General features: G+C 48.5%; 1 protein-coding gene and 1 pseudogene across 1 annotated transcript; both read left to right on the top strand.

Moving 5' to 3' along the window:
* Positions 1-8,550: 8,550 nt before the first annotated feature.
* Positions 8,551-10,565, top strand: Upk2 (uroplakin 2). Its single transcript, XM_021173125.2, has 5 exons — positions 8,551-8,673; positions 9,089-9,220; positions 9,349-9,487; positions 9,729-9,799; positions 10,199-10,565. Exons 1-5 carry the CDS (start codon positions 8,598-8,600, stop codon positions 10,333-10,335), a joined length of 555 nt encoding a protein of 184 aa, XP_021028784.1. The 5' UTR covers positions 8,551-8,597; the 3' UTR covers positions 10,336-10,565.
* A 3,340-nt stretch (positions 10,566-13,905) lies between these two features.
* On the top strand, positions 13,906-14,467 carry LOC147002002 (small vasohibin-binding protein pseudogene; annotated as a pseudogene).
* The last annotated feature ends 4,652 nt before the right edge of the window (positions 14,468-19,119 follow it).

Below are 19,119 nucleotides of genomic sequence, written 5' to 3'. Positions count from 1 at the left end.
GTATATATACATATATACATACAAAAAAAGGAAAGGAGAGAGTGAGAGAAGGAGGTAGGCACACACACATAATCAATCAATCAATTAATCAATCAATCAAAACAAAGGAGCGGGGAAGAAGCTAAGCACCAGAAGCCTACAACTCTAGCACCTTGGAGATGGAGCAGGAAGATCAAGAATCCAAGATCATCTCCACCTATGTAGCATTTGAGGCCAGCCTGGGCTTCATGAGATCTTATCTCGGAAAACCAAGAGTGAGCCGATGATGTGAATCAGTTGGTAGAGCATCATGCATGAGACCCTGGGTTCAGTCCCCAGCACCATACCCGTAATCCCAGTCCTCTGGCATTTCAAAGGAGAAGAAGGAAGAAGGGGATAGGAGGAAGAGCAGCTAGGCATGGTGATGCACACCTATACTGCCAGCCCCGAGGGAAGACCGACCTTGTCTCTAATTAATTAATTAATTAATTAAAGCACAGCCAGCCATGCTAACACACACTACAATCACATTTCTGGGAAGGCTGATGATCAGGAGCTCAAGAACAGCCTGGGCACCAAATCAAATCAGCTTTCCTAAAGAGATAGATAGATAGATAGATAGATAGATAGAGATAAAATCCAGAGCCAGAAGCAGGCTAGCAGGGCCGGTAGGGCTTACCCCAAAAAGGGATGACCTGAAATTGGTCCCCAGGACCCACAGAGGAAGGAGAAAGCCAACACACAAGTTGGTTCCACCTTGTGATGTAGCACACATGCCAGGTTTCTCAGTGTAGCCCTGGCTGACCTAGAACCTACAGAGATCCTTAGTCCTCTGCCTCTTGAGTGCTGGGATTAAAGGTGTGTGCCACTGTAAGGCTTTATTTTTTATTCTCTCTCTATATGAGGGTTTTTCATGCACGTATATGTGTACCGTGTGTGTGTGTGTGTGTGTGTGTGTGTGTGTGTGTGTGTGTTAGGTAACCTTGGAAGTCCGAGGAGGGTATTGGATCCCCTGGAACTGGAGTTATACAGTTGTTACAGTTGTACCCACTACATGGATGCTGGGAACCAAACCTAGGTCCCATCAGTTGCTCTCTTCAAAGAGCTGCCTACCCTGTTCTGATGCTAGCACCTCACCTCCCAGCTCTGGTTTCTGCAGGAAGCTGCTCTCCGGAGGTGAAGGAGAAGCCCTGTGGTACCAGCCAGGATGTTTGTGGATGTCTTCTTCCCTTCTACACTCTGAAAGAGCCTCCCTCCACTGTTAGAAGGGGAACCCTGTCACATGCCTGTCTGTGCTGATGAGTCACGTGCCCCATTATAATGGCCTCTTGACTATTTCCCAAGGCAGTTGTATTTGTTAGCTATTACTGTTGGGGAAGCTACCACTAGTGTAGTAACTTGTAAGTGCAAACATCGTTCTGAGAGTCAGGCATTTGAGCGAGACCTGTTGTGTGTGTAAGAAGGGGTGGGGGAGTGTTGTCTCAAGAAGATGTGCTGACAGGCGAGATGCAGTCATTTAATGGTTTTCTTGGCACTGGAAGACTTAGACCTAGTGCCATGCCTTCTGTGTCACACACTATTGCCTGAAGCTTTAGTTCCTTGCTGTGGAGGCCTCACCTCACCATGGAATTGCTTCTGTCTCCTTTAGAGTAAGCAAGGAGGAACATCTGGTCCTATGAGTCATTGCTTACTGCCTTTGGGGGAAAAAGGGGCTTCTGAGACAGATGTCCATCTTATATCCTGTACCGTCTGGTTCTGTGTAGCAACTTGACACAAGCTAGAGTCATCAGAGAGGAAGGAGCCTCAGTTGAGGAAATGCCTCCATGAGATCCAGCTGTAAGGCATTTTCTCAATTAGTGATCAGGTGGTTGGTGCCATCCCTGGGCTGGTGGTCCTGGGTTCTATAAGGTAGCAAGGTGAGCAAGCCACAAGGAGCAAGCCAGTAAGTAGCACTCCTCCATGGCCTCTGCATTAGCTCCTGCCTCCAGGTTCCTGCCCTGTTTAAGTTCCTGACCTGACTTCCTTTAGTGATGAACAGCAATGTGGAAGTGTAATAAATCTGAATAAATCCTTTTCTCTCCAATTTGATTTTTGGTCATAGTGTTTTGTTGCAGCAATGGAAACCCTGACAAAGACATGCCCTAAGCTGACCCTAGAGCCGCTATAGTTCAGGCTGGCACTGACCTATAAATCCTCCTGCCAAAGTCTCTTGAATACTGGGATTATAGATGTCTTATCTTTTCTTTTTTTTTTTCTTTTCTTTTTTTCTCTTTTCTTTCTTTTTTTTTGGGGGGGTTGTTTGTTTGTTTGGTTTTGGTTTTTTTGTTTTTGGTTTTTTGAGATCGGGTTTCTCTGTATAGCCCTGGCTGTCCTGGAACCCACTTTGTAGACAAGGCTGGCCTGGAACTTAGAAATCCACCTGCCTCTGCCTCCCAAGTGCTGGGATTAAAGGCATGCACCACCACTGCCTGGCATCTGAGTTCTATTTCTTTCCATGCCTCCCTCATACCTGCTCTCATGTCTTTTGTTTTTGAGACAAGGTCTCTCGTGTAGACCAGGATGACTTCAAACTTCTGATCATCCTGCCTTCAACCTCCCAATGCTGCTGGCCTCCAGCTCCTGGCTCAAGCAATGCTTCTGCCTCAGCTTCTCAAGTAGTTAGGACTGCTGGTCCACACCAGCAGACTAACGGGAAGGAGTTCCACACAGTCACAAATTCGAGGAAATAGGAAGCAGGGATTATTATGGGTCATCATGGAGGAAGCCTGTAATCATGACACCTCCGACTTAAAGGCTCCACAGGGAGCATTCATCCTCCACCCCGCCATGCCATTTGCCATTGGAGCCTGATCTGAACCATAAACCTGGAGATCATTTGTTCTCCCCTTCTTACACTGCTCAGTGGTCATCACTGTCAGGGGCACCACTACAGCCTGCTCCTTTCTACTCTGGTGGCCATGGCCTGGCCACACTTGCTTTTCTTTTCTCTTGGGTAGTTCTGCTCCTCGGTCTCCTCATCTCATCTCTGACCACATGCCAGTCTTTCCTCCTCACTGCCAGAGGGATCCATGCCAGAACGGTCCCTCCAGAACTCTGGGGAAGAATCTCAAAGGCAAAACGTAAAACCCTTGGCAAAGGCAGTAAGTCACCGGTGGCCCAGAGCAGTTGCAGGTCCTGCCAGGCCTCACCTTTGAACCTTCCTCTTGAGGAAGAAGTTTGGTATGCAGTTTCTAAGTGTGAGCATAATTCAAGTCCCTCAGCCTTCCCGAATGCAGATTCTTTCTCCCACACCCCCACTTCTCTCTCTCTCTCTTTCTCTTTCTGTTTTTTCAAGACAGGGTTTCTCTGTGTATCCCTGGCTGTCCTGGAACTCACTCTGTAGACCAGGCTGGCCTCGAACTTTTGAGATCCACCTGCCTCTGCCTCGACTTCTGGGGATTAAAGACTTGTGGTGCCGTGCCGGGTGGTGGCCAAGACTTTAATCCCAGCACTTGGGAGGCAGAGGCAGGTGGATTTCTGAGTTGAAGGCACAGCCTGGTCTACAGAGTGAGTTCCAGGACAGCCAGGGCTACACAGAGAAACCCTGTCTCAAAAAAAAAAAAAAAAAAAAAAAAAAGACTTGCATCACCATGCTCAGTGATAAGGTCCCCTCTTTCTAGGCTATGGTCCTCTACCTAGTCCAGACAGACCAGTTGAAAGCAGGGGTAGATTCTCATTTCTCAGTATCTCAACACCCATCATGGTGCCCGCTGTGAGGGATTTCTCTGCCAATGTTTAATAAGTGAAGGAATCAGACAAGCTCTTCTGGATGCCTGGTAGCCTATAGCTACTCACCCTTGGGCAAGCTTTTCCAACCTAAACATCTCTCTGTATCACTGACAAAGCTAGAAATGCAAATGTTGAGTTGTGTAGGGTACTGCATTCCCTGTTTGCTCTGTGATCTCGGGGATGGCATGGATCACCTCTGCGCCCTCATTCCTCATCTGCAGTGAGGGCTAATGCAAAGGGGAGAACAAGGGGCTGGAGAGATGGCTCAGGGGTTAAGAGCACTGGCTGCTCTTCCAGAGGTCCTGAGTTCAATTCCCAGCAACCACATGGTGGCTCACAACCATCTGTAATGGGATCTGATGCCCTCTTCTGGTGTGTCTGAAGACAATGGTGGTGTACTCACATACTCACATGCAAAAAAATAAATAATCTTAAAAGAGGGGGGAAGGGGGAGCAAGATGGATTACTTAAATCAGTATTTATTGAACCAGATGCTTTCCTGGGCACCCTTAAGTAAATTAGATGGGCTGACAGCCACCATATTCCCATGAGATGGGTTTTATTTCATTTCTCTAGAAATGGAAACCATGGTGGCTGGAGAGAGAGAGAGAGCTCTACAGTTTAAAGTACTTGTTGTTTTTACAGAGGCTCCGGGTTCAGTTCCCAGCACCTACTTGACAGCTCACAAACATCTCTAACCCCAGGTCCCTGGGATCTGATGGCCTGACTTCCAAGGGCACCAGCCCAGATGTGGTGCACATACATACATCCATGCAGGCAAAACACTCATAACATCAAATAAGTAAATTAAAAAAAAAATCCACTTGAGCCAGGCGTGGTGGTGCACGCCTTTAATCCCAGCACTCGGGAGGCAGGGGCAGGTGGATTTTTGAGTTTGAGGTCAGTCTGGTCTACAAAGTGAATTCTAGAACAGCCAGGGCTATACAGAGAAACCCTGTCTCAAAAAAAAAAAAAAATCCACTTGAAGTGGGAACTACAATTTAAAGAAACAAGGGAGAAAGCTTAGCCAAGGTCAAAAGCTGAACAGTTTGGTGTAAATGGTTATTTTGGCAAAAAAAAAAAAGAAAAAAGAAAAAAAGAAAAAAAAAGTACTCAGGTCTCTGCCAAGCCAGAATAATTGATTTTTTTTTCCTTTAGCCACAGAACCTGTCAGCCTCAGATCTCTAAGGAATGAATGGTCCTCACCATTTCCAACAAACCAGCTGAGCATCACCTCTGGTCTCCAGGCCCAAGCCCTCAGGGCATCCACTGTGCTCCCAGGTCGTGGATCTCAGCCCTCTTTCTGCATCCTTGCCCTAAATCATACCTTGCTAGACCTGAGTTTGAGAGAAACGAACCTTCTCATTTTCAAGTTGAAAAAAAAAAAAGAGGTTCAAAGTGGCCCACTCAAAGTTACAAGCCGACACTCACCACTATGAGTACAACGGCCACCATCAGTGTCTGACATGCCCCAGGAGACAGGCATGCATATTATTCTAGATGACGGGAGGCAGAGGGGTGGCCTAGTGAGGTCAGACTGTGGACAGATCAGGCATATCTGGGTTCTGATCACAATTCTTCAGGCTGCAGAACTACTGTGGTTCAAGAAGGGGACAAAAGGACTGCAGTCCCGGAAGAGGAGGTCCGCTTTGAGAGCTGACTGAGCAGAAGAGGAAAGTGAAGAACTTCGGGGGCAAGAGCTTACCCTACTTTTACAGCTTTGTTGCCTTCTTTATTCCAGGGGCGACCCTGGTACTCAGTAAATGTCTGTTGGCTTGAGGAACATATGTGTAAGGAGGAAGGAGAGGGAACTTGAGGGAGTTAAGACTCAAGAATCAATCAAGGAGAGGACAGCAGAGAAGACAGGGTTTGAGGGAGAGACTCCAGACATTGGCCCTAGTTCCCTTCTTGGCCATTGGGAAACCCTCCAGAGGAACTGGGTGCTGTGGCTTTAAATGATCTCAACACTGTCAGTGAAGCCGCTCTGCTCAAAGAGTTATCCTCTTGCTCCTGTGCCGGGCCTCCCCCTCCTCTCAGCTCCCCAAACCCTTCTCAGCCACTGTGATGGGATAATTAGATGCGAGAGCTCAGCACAGATGATGCTCCAGTTGCTTAGCAACTAATGGTTTCCATGGAGACCGCAAAGCACAGCCTCTAGAGCAGCCAGTGAGCAGCTCGGCAGGGCAGGGAGAAGACAACTCTGCTCCTCCAGAAACCTGGGGAGGGTTAGGGTGGGGAAGGTGAGGGGGGGATTGGAGGGAGATGGGAAGGCTTAAAGGCACAGGACCCTCATATCCCTTTAAAAATGTGATCAGAGATCTGCTCTTTCCTATCCCACACTGTCTCACTTCTAATTTCAAATGGGGCTTCGGAGTGGACCTATATGGTCTGCTCCGCAGTAGACCAATCCTCTTCCTGATTCCTCCTTAGCCCAAATGGGAAGAGACAGCTCCTAAATCCTCACGTAAACACTGTGCTATGTTCAGGTTTGAGACTTGCCAGGAAGATCTCCTGACCCTGACACCCTACCATGTAGCCCTCTTCCCCACCGCCAGTTCTCCCTCATGTGTGATCTTCCTGTGTGTAAAGAGAGGAGGAGATCTCATCTAAAGGGGACAAAAGCCAAGGAGCTGGAAAAACAGAAATCAGTTCCAGTTCTCCACCCAAAGGCAGCCTGGCCTGGCAGCCTGAGAAAAACCTCTGTCCCACTTTGCATTTGCATGTGTGTGTGTGTGTGTGTGTATGAGTGTGTGTGTGTATGAGTGTGTGTGTGTGTATGGATGAGTGTGTGTGTGTGTATGAGTGTGTGTGTGTGTATGAGTATGTGTGTGCATATGTATGAGTGTGTCTGTGTATGTATGAGTATGTGTGTGTGTGTCTGTGTGTGTGTATGAGTATGTGAATGTGAGAGTGCATGTGTATGTGTGTGTGTATGTGTGTGTATGAGTATGTGTGTGTGTGTCTGTGTGTGTCTGTGTATGAGTGTTTACACCAATACAGCTCTGCTAACTCCAAATGTGAGTCTGTGTCTCTGCATTACCTGTAAGAATCTTAGGAAGTTTTAGGAAACCATGAGATGGCTCAACAGGTAAAGCTCTTGCCACCACGCCTGACATTTTGGTCCCCAGAAGCCACATTATGAAAAGGAGAGAGCCAATGCCCACAACTTGTCCTCTGACCTCCACATACACACCGTGGCACACATATGGGCACGCATATAAAATAAATGCAACTTTAAATTTTTTAAAGAAATTAAGTTTCGGGTTTTACCTCAGACCCACTGAATCAGAAGCTACGTCTGAGCCAGTTTCCTGATCGTCCATTGCGCAGTAAATTTGGAGATACTCTGGGGAGAGTTCCTCCTGCTCCCAGCCAGAGCCCCCAGGTTCTGTCGTCTTCTACCCCCTACACACATCGCAGACTTTAAGTCCACCCAGCATGGGGGAAAGGACAGAACCCCATCAGCCCTTCAGTGGCCCCCACTTTTCCACTAGGACCTTTCTCTGGGGTTGGGGAAAATGGGTGGTTCCTGGAGCAGACCCTGATGGTCTGTGCTCAGGCCCTATCCTAGCTGAGACACCCTGCAGCCACTTTGCAGTGACAACCTGAGTCTCAAGTTCTGCATCTATAAAAAGCAGTGCCTTTCAGGAGGGCATGCAGAGCCCCTGGCCAGCGTCTAGAGGAGGGGTGACTGAGTGGGTCCATGTCACTCATCCATGGCTGGAGAACCTCCATCAATTCTCCCAGTTAGCCTGGGGCAGGAGAGAACCAGAGGAGCTGTGGCTGCTGATGGTGTTTCTTCCCCAACTGTTGTCCCAGGCATCGAACCCCAGAGCCTCCTGCACGCAGTCCACCGCTGAGCCACACCCCAGCCCTCCCCGTTCTCTGCTCGTGGTTACAGGATTGTTTTGTCTTGAGGGGTTTTGTTGTTGCTACTTTTTGCTTTGTTTTTGTTTTTGCTTTTTTTTTTTTTTTTAACATAAGGTTTCTCTGTGTAGTCCTAGCTGTCCTGGAACTCACTCTGTAGACCAGGCTGGCCTCGAACTCAGAAATCTACCTACCTCCCAAGTGCTGGGATTAAAGGCATTTGCTACCACCGCCCAGCCCCTGGTCTTGTTTCCTAAGGTTTTCCTGCTTTATTCTCTACCAGTTGCACAAACGCTTGCTGTCCAAATCTGTTTGTATCTACTCCACCGCCCACTAGCCTTGCTGGACTGGATGGGCGTTTACCTGGAAGCCTTCACTAACTTCCCTTGTCTCTACCTTCTGGAGAAATCTGAAGGCTCACACTGATACCCTCCGCTTCTCCCAGAGTCGCAGTTTCTTAGGCCTCAGTTAAATACCAGAATTGGATCTCAGGCTCTGCTATCCCCACCCTTCCTAACCAACCTCCTCCTCTCCCATCCTTACTAGCCAAAGCCCTTTCAACCCTTGGGGCTTTTCCTACACCTACACATCAGGGCAATTTTAGAACTCATGGCTCTCCTAGGAAAACTCCTACCTCCTTGAAGACAGCACCCTCTACAGTCCAGGACGCAGACACTCAGACAGAGGAACTCTGTGCTTCAGACTCGGGAGTTCCAGAAAGAGCCATACTCCACTGCAGCTAACTAAGCTGCCAGGACCCAGCCAGAGCATCCCCCTTTAGGCCCCAGGGCCAGCTCCCCAGCCTGAAAAACCTGTCTGGGGGCCCTCCCTGAGGCTACGGTGCCCAAGGGGCAAGTTGGACTGGATTCCCAGCAGCCCCTCCCACTCTGAGACAAAATCAGCTACCCAGGGGCAGGGCCTCATTGGCCCCAGGAAGCCCCAGCCTGTCAGCACCTGTTCCAGGATCCAGTTCCCAGCGCAGTATGGCATCCACACTGCCTGTCCAGACCTTGCCCCTGATCCTGATTCTGCTGGCTGTCCTGGCCCCAGGGACTGCAGGTCTCTATTGCTGGTGGGAACGAGGAGGGTTTCAGAGCGCTAGACAGGGAGCATTGTCTCCCCAGGGCTCTCAAGGACAGAATGTTGGTCTAGCTGGTTGGGGTTGAGAGTTACTAGTGGTAGGGATCAGGTGACAAATTCCTGGGCTTCTTCCAGATCCAGGAGTCAAATTTGGGTAAGTGTCCAAGGTTAGTGTGAGTTGAACGAGACTGGGGACTGACTGGGTGCCATGGTCTAGTCTGGCTCCCAAACAGCACGGCGTACCCACCATCTGCAGCTCAAGCCTGCCATCTGGTGGTCAGATCCACACGCTCCTCTTCTGTCTCTGCACCCTTAGCAATGACCACCCACCCACCCCGCCAGCTCTGAGTTAAGAGGGGGCTAACTCCTGAGTTCCCTCTCGGCTCCCTAACAGACTTCAACATCTCAAGCCTCTCTGGTCTGCTGTCTCCGGCGCTAACAGAAAGCCTGTTAATTGCCTTGCCCCCATGTCACCTCACCGGAGGTAATGCCACACTGATGGTCCGGAGAGCCAACGACAGCAAAGGTAGGCCTCCCTTGTACCCATTTATTCTACTTGTCGTAACCCCTCTTAACGATACCCAAGAGCTGCCCGTTCTACAAGAGTGGACTGCTAGAAATCTGATCTTGCCTTTCACTCCTATTTCCCCAAAGTGGTTAAGTCGGACTTTGTGGTGCCTCCATGTCGCGGGCGCAGGGAGCTTGTGAGCGTGGTGGACAGTGGGTCTGGCTACACCGTCACAAGGCTCAGCGCATATCAGGTGACAAACCTAACACCAGGAACCAAATACTAGTAGGTACCGATGGACACCTGTGGAGGTGGGACACAAAAAAGGGAAGCGGAGGTCCGGTGAGGGTGGGGAACTGCCGGGAAGCATGGGTTAGAGAGGGCACAGCTAAAGGGTAGGAAATGTGAACCTCGACCCCAGGAGGGCCCAGATGGGACACATAGCTAGAAGGTGGAGGCTGGAACCCCTCCTCCCGAGTGCCAGATATGTACGATCTCTGCTTTCTCTCAACTCCTGCCTCTAAAGCATATCCTACCGAGTACAGAAGGGGACGTCCACGGAGTCCAGTCCAGAGACTCCGATGTCCACGCTACCTCGTAAGTAAAATGCCTGTCTCTCACACCTCAGTTCTACACACTTCCCTAAGCTCCGATTTTATTCTACTAGAACAAATTAGCTAAACCGTTTTCCGAGCGCTCAGTCGCTCTTCCCCCCTCCCCCCACAACCCCCCAGTATTTGGTATGGCCACCTCCTGTCCTGTTCATTCATCTGCTGCACTAGAGGTTCCTTGTGCAGAGGGATGATGTCCTGTTAGATCTCCTTGGTGGCTCCTAAGTGTTGCTGTGAGGGAGGTCTATGTTTGCTTGACTGGTTGGCTGGATGACCAATTGAACTGTAGCTGTGGCTACTTGGATGGCTGGGCTAAGCTGTGAACCATGGGAGCTACCTAGGAACCCCTTCAACTCACAAAGGTTCCCCCATCTTCTTCTGACAGGAAAAAACATGGAGTCTATTGGGTTAGGAATGGCCCGAACAGGAGGGATGGTGGTCATCACAGTGCTGCTGTCTGTGGCCATGTTCCTGTTGGTCGTGGGTCTTATTGTTGCCCTGGCACTGGGTACCCGCAAATGAGAAGGGCTCTCCTGCATCCCAGGCTCCTCCAAGAAGTCCAGCCTGCCTCCTGCCAGGCTGTAGTCACTGACTTCTCAGTGGCTTCTCTTCCCTCTCCCCGCCCCCTCCTCGAGTCCACTCCTGACAGTGTCCCCCTCCCTGCTCCCTGTCTCACCTTGCAGCACTCCCTGCCAGCCCCACTGCAATCCTGCCAATACTGATTTATCTCTTAACTGTACTTAATTCTCATAATAAAGGCTGACCCACGTCGTATGTCTCATCTCCGACCAGGTCTATGTGAGTCACCCCTTTAGCTGGTCCCCTTACGCACATATCTAAAGTACCAGTGTCAATGTCACGTGCATGTCATTCTCTCTATCCCCAGACCCCAAGGGTGACTTTTCCCAGGAGGGAGGCAGGAAGAGGCAGAGATAATGAAAGCCCTCCAAGCCCCAGACCTAGGGCTTGGGTTTTGCATCCTGCACTCAGTAGATGACCCAAGCAGGACTCTGAGTTGGGCAGGGGGTAGAAGCTGGATCACCATGTGAGGGTGACTGGGAAGCTGACAGAGCTAGGGAAGAACTAGAGAAAACACAAACAGGGCAGGCCCTGGAGCCTGGGTGAAGAACATGCTAAATGGTGCTAGACCCTAGAGCCGAGGTGGACTGAAGCTCCCTGGAAGGGGGGGGGGCACAACTGTGGTAAACAGGCAGGAATGTCACCCTCGTCCATTTTTAAAATTTAGTTTTGTTCTATAAAAGTTTTATTTATTTATTTGCTTGGTGTTTGTTTGTTTCCAGAGCTGAGGACCGAACCCAGGGCCTTGCGCTTGCTAGGCAAGTGCTCTACCACTGACCTAAATCCCCAGCCCCTGTTTTTGTTTTTTGTTTTTGTTTTTGAGGCAGGGTTTCTCTGTATAGCTTTAGCTGTCCTAGAGCTCTTTGTAGACTAGGCTGACCTCGAACTCACAGAGGTCCACCTGGCTCTGCATCACCCGACTAACGGTTTTATCTTTCGAGTGTGCATGTGTATATAGTATGTTGGATACATTGAGGACAACTTTGGGGAGTCCATTCACTCCTTCCACGTGGGTCCCAAGGATCAGATGCGGGTTTCGGGGTTTCACCATACACAGTTAACCACTGAGGTAGGCCACTGAGACATCTCCTTGGCCTACCTCCTTTGTTTTTGTCCTCCCCACGATGTATTCCTGATGGGAAGCCGTGATCTTTACTTTGCTTATAGGGTGAACACCCCAAATGTGTAAGGTGATCTTAGGGTCAGAGCTGAAATACACAGCTTCCCCTCAGCTTTTCCCAGCATGCCTCAGGAGCCTCTTTTCTTTCTTGCCACAGGGCCTTTGCACAGAGGATTCCGTGTGCCTAGACTGCCCTTGTGATTCTCCTGTTTTCATAGCTCACTGCCCCTTCCCCGGGGAAGTGTCTAACCTTCATCAACCCCTTCCTCCACCCTCTAATTCCTATCCTGCCCCACAGTGGTACACACACAGGCTCACAACTGTGTGTGTGATGACTCCGCTGGCCCCTCCTCCAGACCGCAAGTTCCCTGAGACCAGATACTTTGATCTTGAGACAAAGATCTTGTCGTGATTGTTGATCTACGACAGCTGGTTCTATAGTGCTGATGACACAGTAGGTACTCAGTAAATATTTGTTGATTTCAACTCTTGGGAGGTTGAGGATGGTTGCCCAAGTTCAAGGCCACCCTAGGCTATATAGTGAGATCCAGAACAGCCTGGGCTACAGAGAAAGACCCTATATCTCTTATATTTTTTGGTTGTGAACCTAGCCTTTAATGGCTGAGTCCAAGAGACCCTATCTCAAAAACAAAACAAATACAAAGGGAAGTGAGATAGCTCAACAGGTAAGGCTCCTGCCAGGCTAGCCGAAGGACTCGAGTTGCAAGGAGAAAACTGAACCCACAAAGATGTCCTCAGACCTCCTCCACACATGCGCTGTGGCATGAAAGCTTCAACCATCACGCATACACACACACACACACACACACACACACACACACAGACTGGAGGGTTGGTCAGTGGTTAAGATTACTGACTGCTGTTGCCGGGGGTGGTGGCGCACGCCTTTAATCCCAGCACTCGGGAGGCAGAGGCAGGCAGATATCTGAGTTCGAGGCCAGCCTGGTCTACAAAGTGAGTTCCAGGGCTACACAGAGAAACCCTGTCTCAAAAGAAAAGAAAAAAAAAAAGATTACTGACTGCTCTTCTAGAGACCTGGTTCAATCAATTCCTAGCACCTACACGGGGCTCATAACCATCCATTACTCCAGTTCCAGGGAATATGATGCCCTCTTCTGGTATCTGCTGGTACTGCAAGCACACAAGTGCCCAGGTAGATAGATACAAGCAAAACACCCAGGTACATAAAATGAAAATAAATAAATATTTTTTTAAAATTAGGTATTTTCTTCATTTACATCTCCAATGCAACCCCAAAAGTCCCCCAAATCCTCCCACTCCTGTCCCCCCACACTCCCACTTCTTGGCCCTGGCGATCCCCTGTACAGAGGCATATAAAGTTTGCAAGACCAATGGGCCTCTCTTTCCACTGATGGCCCACTAGGCCATCTTCTGATTCATATGCAGCTATAGTCAAGAGCTCCGGGGTACTGGTTAGTTTATAATGTTGTTTCACCTATAGGGTTGCAGATCCCTTTAGCTCCTTGGGTACTTTCTCTAGCTCCTCCATTGGGGGCCCTGTGATCCATCCAATAGCTGACTGTGGGCATCCACTTCTGTGTTTGCTAGGTCCTGGCATAGCCTCACAAGAGACAGCTATATCAGGGTCCTTTCAGCAAAATCTTGCTAGTGTGTGCAATGGTGTCAGCGTTTGGAGGCTGATTATGGGATGGATCCCCAAGTATGGCAGTCTTTAGATGGTCCATCCTTTTGTCTCAGTTCCAATCTTTGTCTCTGTAACTCCTTCCATGGGTGTTTTGTTCCCAATTCTAAGAAGGAGCAAAGTGTCCACACTTTCGTCTTCGTTCTTCTTGAGTTTCATGTGTTTTGCAAATTGTATCTTGTATCTTGGGTATTCTAAGTTTCTGGGCTAATATCCACTTAGTAGTGAGTACATATCATGTGAGTTCTTTTGTGATTCGGTTACCTCACTCAGGATGATCCCCTCCAGGTCCAACCATTTGCCTAGGAATTTCATAAATTCATTCTTTTTAATAGCTGAGTAGTACTCCATTGAGTAAATGTACCACATTTTCTGTATCCATTCCTCTGTTGAGGGACATCTGGGTTAATAAATCTTTTTTTTTTTTTTTTTTTTGGTTTTTGAGACAGGGTTTCTCTGTGTAGCCCTGGCTGTCCTGGCACTCACTTTGTAGACCAGGCTGGCCTCGAACTCACAAATCCGCCTGCCTCGGCCTCCCCAGTGCTGGGATTAAAGGCGTGCGCCACCACGCCCGGCTAATAAATCTTTTTTAAAAACAAAAACAAGGCTAGGCGCTGCGTCCCGCGGAAGGGGGAAGCTAGGGTGAACCCCGAGTGGGGGCTTGTCTATGACATGGCGGAGGCCGAGGCCGGGTCAGAGCTAACTAACCAAGAAGCATTCAGAAGCCAAACCATGGATCCACCTGCCCGGAAAGAAAAATCCAAAGTTAAAGAACCAGCCTTCAGAGTGGAGAAGGCTAAGCAGAAATCTGCCCAGCAGGAGCTGAAGCAAAGACAGACAGCAGAGATCTATGCTCTCAACAGAGTCATGACGGAGCTGGAGCAGCAGCAGTTTGATGAGTTCTGTAAGCAGATGCAGCCGCCTGGGGAGTGAGCCAGCCTGCATCCCCGGCAGAGGAACTAGTGCCTGCCTTTGTCTGTGAGCTCATTCCCACTGTTACCCTGAGCTGGCCCAATGGAGCCTTACAGAACTAATCAGGACTTGTGGAGACCTCTGCACTGAACTTCCTATAAGTAACTTCACCACACTGGTTTCTACTCTCAGAACTGCCCCAGTGCTTGCTGGGTAGACTTTTCATCTAAGACAGTGGATTTTTCAAAAAGACCTTTTTTCTATTGTTTGAGAAAAATCATTGTTTCTTGTGAAACTGTGTGTCTTCCCTAAAAATAATAAAATTCAGAAATGTTAAAAAAACAAAAACAAAAACAAAACCAGGCTGGAGGCAGTAGCACACAGTTTGTGCCAGCACGCAGGAGGCAGAGGCCAGTCATCAGGAGCTACATAGTTTCAGGCCAGCTAGGGTTTTATACGGAGACCCTGCTTCAAAAACAAACCAAAAACGGCTAAACAAACAAACAAACAAATAATAATGGGAGCTGGAAAGATGACTCTGGCACTTGCTGCGCTTACAGAGGATCCACGTTTGGTTCCCAGCACCCACATCACTGTAACTCCAGTTCAGGAGATCCAAGGCCCGTTTCTGGTTAACACAGATGCAGGAGCTTATGTGGTATGTAAGCCAACACCCAGGCCCTCACACATACACACAAAATGAAATGATACAACAAAACTTTATTAAAAGACATTTTATTTTGAATCCCATGTTAGCATTCCTTCTAGGCTCCACCCCACAATTACCTGGCAACAGCCAGGTGTGCTTGACTCACTATAAAAGGGGTGTTTGCCCCCTCACTCTCTTACTCTCTTATCCTATTACTCTCTGCCCTTCCTCTCCCTCTCACCCCTCCCCTCCTTCCCTCTCCACATGTTCCTGGACGATCTCTCTCTCTCTCTCTCTCTCTCTCTCTCTCTCTCTCTCTCTCCTTCTCTCTCTACCTTTCTATGTCTCTACTCTCTCAACTCCCCTTCCCATGCCCTAAATAAGCTCTATTCCATACTACACTATATGGCTAGTCTTTCGGGGGAAGGAATACCTCAGCATGGCCCACAGAGACATCCCCACTTCCACCTCACCATACTGTGCTTCTACCAAACTACCAAACATATCCTGTCTCTCTTTCTCTTCTATAAAACACAACACTCTGCATGTTTGTGGTGGGAAGAGAAATGGTATGTGTTCATGAGCGCAGGTGACATGGAGGCCAGAAGGTGTTAGGGTCAGGTCCCCTTGAACTGAAGTTATAGGTGGTCAAGAGCTTCACTGCCCACCCTTCCTTTCCACCCACCTAGGTAAAGTCTTTGTATAACAGCCCTGGCTGTTCCTGGAACTCACTCTGTAGACCAGGCTGGCAGCAAACTCTGAGATCGGCTTGCCTCTGCCTCCCAAGGGCTGGAATTAAAGGCATGCACCACCGCTACCCAGCCACACCTCCCCCTTTAAAAACAAGGTCTCAATGTATAGCCCCAACTGGCCTGTAGACCATGTTGGCCTCAAACTCACAGAGTTCTGCCTATGTTTGCCTTCAGCTCTGGGATTAAATACATACATTGCCACATCCAGTATTAAATAAAAATTGTAAAATTTAAAACAAAACCCAGCCTGGCTGTGGTGATGCATGTCTTTATTCCCAGCATTCAGGAGGCAGAGGCAGGTGGGTCTTTGTGAGTTCGAGGCCAGCCTGGTGTACAGAGTGAGTTCCAAGACAGCCAGGGCTACACAGAGAAACCCTGCCTCAAAAAAAAAAAAAAAAAAAATTACTTCATTGCTTTTAGACTCTTTATATGAATGTTGTGCTTCGAACGAGAATGGCCCCCATTGGCTCGTATACTTGAATAGGTGGTGGAACCATTTTGGGGAAGGACTAGGAGGTGTGTCACTGGGGTGAGCTTCAACATTTCAAAAGCCCATGCCAGGCCCAGTCTCTCTGTCTCTCTCTCTGCCTCCATCTTTCAGATAAAAATCTAGCTCTCAGCTACTGCTTTGCCCGCCTGCTGCTGTTGGAGTTCGTCAAAAGACCCTTACTCACAAGGACCACAGAGACCGCCACCATCGCTGCATGAGGATTTTATCCAACATGTTGGGGATTCCCCTCTTAGCACGCAGGCCTGAGGAGAGACCCAGAACAAAGAAAGAGCACACTTTTTATACCTTTGTAAGGGGCAGATTTGAGCAACAGGGTTCTCATTGGTGTAGCAAGTAACCCTTTCAGGCATGGTTGGTTTGTATAGTGACTAAGTAACCCTTTGGCCTAGTGACTCACTTTGCTTGGCCCCCATGGTGGGTTATTAAGATTTGGTCAGCAAAGTAGAGTACATTAACGTCACAGCTATTAATGTCAGGGGAATTCTCGCTACAAAGTCAGGGTGGTTTGTGGTCTTTGTCAGAATTCAGTATGGGGCGGGGTGGGGGGCAGGAGAATTGCTAATCTTGTTATGGTTATTTCTCTGAGAACAGCTAATATTGTTTTGGTAGCTGCAGGCTTAATCATTTTGACCGCTAAAACTCTGTTTTTACATTTGTTTAGTCAGCCAGCTTCCTTAGCTGGCTCTGCACTTGGCCTGCTACTACAGTTTGGAAAGTCCTTTTGGAAGGGGGAAGGTACTGGGTGGTCTTGAATTCATTGTGGATGTTACACTGCCCTGCTCCCCGAGGTGATGAGCACGGCCTCACCCTCTGAAACTGTAAGGAAGCCTCCATTAATACTTTCTAACATAACTAGGACAATGAATAAAGCTTTCAACACACTGTATGAAATGCACAATGAAAATAGCACAGACAGGGTGGTTAGGCGCACTAGGTGGTCTTTTTTTTTTTTTTTTTCAGAGCTAAGGGCCTAACCCAGGTCCTTTCTCTTGCTTAGCTTAGCGCTCTACCACTGAGCTAAATCCCCAACACCTCATTGGCTACTCTTGCAGAGAACCTGGTTCATTTCCTAACACCCACATGGTGTCTCACAACTGTCATAAGATCCAGTGTCCTGCCGGTGGTGGTGACCCCCACCTTTAATTCCAGTTCTCGAGGCAGAGGCAAATCTTGTCTCTCAGAAAAAAACAAACAAACAAGCAACAGAAACATATTTACATTGCAATTGATAACAATAGCAATGGAAATAATTTTGTGGTTGGGGGTCACCACAGCATGAGGAACTGTATGGAAGGGTCGAAGCCTTAAGAAGGTTGAGGACAGCTGCGCTAGAGTCATCTGAGAAGACTGAGCTTCAGTTGAGAACACACCTCCATGAACAGACTGTCGGCAAACCTGGAGGGGATTTTCTTAATTAGTGGTTGCTGTGGGAGGGCCCAGCCCTTTGTGGGTAGAGCTACCCCTAGGCTAAGGATCCTAGGTTCAGTCAGAAAGCTGACTGAGATAACTCTGAGGAGCAAGCCAGGAAGTCGCCCGCCAGGCCTTCTCATTAGCTCTTGCATCAAGGTTCCTCGCTGGGATATGTAAGCCGAATAAACCCTTTCCTCCACATCTTGCTTTGGTCCTGGTGTTTCACCACAGCAGCAGTAATCCTAAAGTGCCTGCCTTAGCTACATCGTATAATTCCAACCTGGGTTAAATGAGAGTTCAAAGGAAAAGACATGTTAGCCTGGGGAGATGGGTCGGTGGTCGAGCGTATTTGTTCTGCAGACAAGGGGATCTGAGTTTGAATTCTCATTAAAACAAAGACAAACAAACAAATCATGGTTCCACACACACACACACACACACACTTAGGAGGCAGAACAGGCAGATCTCTGTAAGTTTAAGGCCAGCCTGGTCTACATAGTGAGTACCAGGCCAGCCAGGGCTACATAGTGAGACCTTGTCTCAAAAAACAAAAACAAAAACAAAAACAAAAAACCCTATCAGGACTACACATGCCTGTAAGCCTCAGTGTTAGGAGCAGAGACAAAAAGATCCAGCCTGGCTAGCCAAACATCAGTGCTCGACCCTGTCTTAAAGAAACATGTAGGCTGGAGAGATGGCTCAGTGGTTAAGAGCACCGACTGCTCTCCCAGAGGTCCTGAGTTCAAATCCCAGCAACCACATGGTGGCTCACAACCATCCGTAATGAGATCTGATGCCCTCTTCTGGTGCTAATGAAGACAGCTACAGTATACTTAGATATAATAATAAATAAATCTTAAAAAAAAAAAAAGAAAAGAAAAAGAAAGCATGGTCCATCAAAATGGTATACTGTTGTTGGACACAATTAAGCTTCCAGGACGAGATGTTTGTTTAAAAATAAAAGAAAAAGAAAGAAATAGGTGTCCTCCACTTGCAGGTACATGGCACAAATGAGCGTAGGCTACACAAAGTAAGAAAAGTAAATAAAGGCAAGGCATACTAAATGATGGAGAGCGGAGGTAAGGTTCTGGAGCTGGGCTTCCCTTCCCGTGTGCAAGAGCACTATACGAGCCGGCAAACCACTGTACATACAAGTGCCATGTAAGGGATTCTGACTCATACAGCCCTCCCCTGGGTTTAGAATGTTTAGGAAGGACCAATACACACCGACATGGGATTTCCTACTGTTACATGTGTTGTTCTGGTTTTCCCTCTTTGGGTTCTGGTGGTGGTGGTGGTGGTACTGGGAGGAACTCAACAGTGTCCTGCCTTCTAGGTTCTACCACTGAGCCCCCCCCCCCACTGGCATTATATACCTAGACATTGTTCTGTGACCTTGGCTGTAACCAACCTGACAGCGATAAGGATATTCTAAAGAGAGACTTGTGTCCCTTTGTCTGTCAGACTGGAAGCCAGGGCTGACCAGGAGGAAAGACGGAAGCCCTGGGAGTTGTCAGAGGAGGAGCCTGCCTTCCAGAGAAAGATCTACAACTTAGATACCCTGTAAGAGGCAGTGATGGGTCAGTAGTGCACAGGACCGCACCATGGCTAGGACTCCTAGATTGTCTTTGAAGTAGAAACCTACAGAAGGACAAAACCCTCGCTATCATTTTAGAATAGTGAAGATGG

This window comes from Mus caroli, unplaced genomic scaffold (assembly GCF_978045245.1).
Source record: "Mus caroli unplaced genomic scaffold, Mus_caroli_1 scaffold_11, whole genome shotgun sequence".
In the NCBI taxonomy this organism is placed as follows: Eukaryota; Metazoa; Chordata; class Mammalia; order Rodentia; family Muridae; genus Mus; species Mus caroli.
Note: the sequence above shows the minus strand (reverse complement) of the source record. Positions and strands in the feature narration are given on the sequence as shown.

Excerpts from the sequence above, each read along its gene's own strand:
- Upk2 (XM_021173125.2), top strand. The coding sequence starts at position 8,598 with ATGGCATCCACACTGCCTGTCCAGACCTTGCCCCTGATCCTGATTCTG. Across the intron at positions 8,674-9,088 it reads CCTGGCCCCAGGGACTGCAG|ACTTCAACATCTCAAGCCTC; the intron begins GTCTCTATTGCT and ends GCTCCCTAACAG. Across the intron at positions 9,800-10,198 it reads TCCGATGTCCACGCTACCTC|GAAAAAACATGGAGTCTATT; the intron begins GTAAGTAAAATG and ends TTCTTCTGACAG.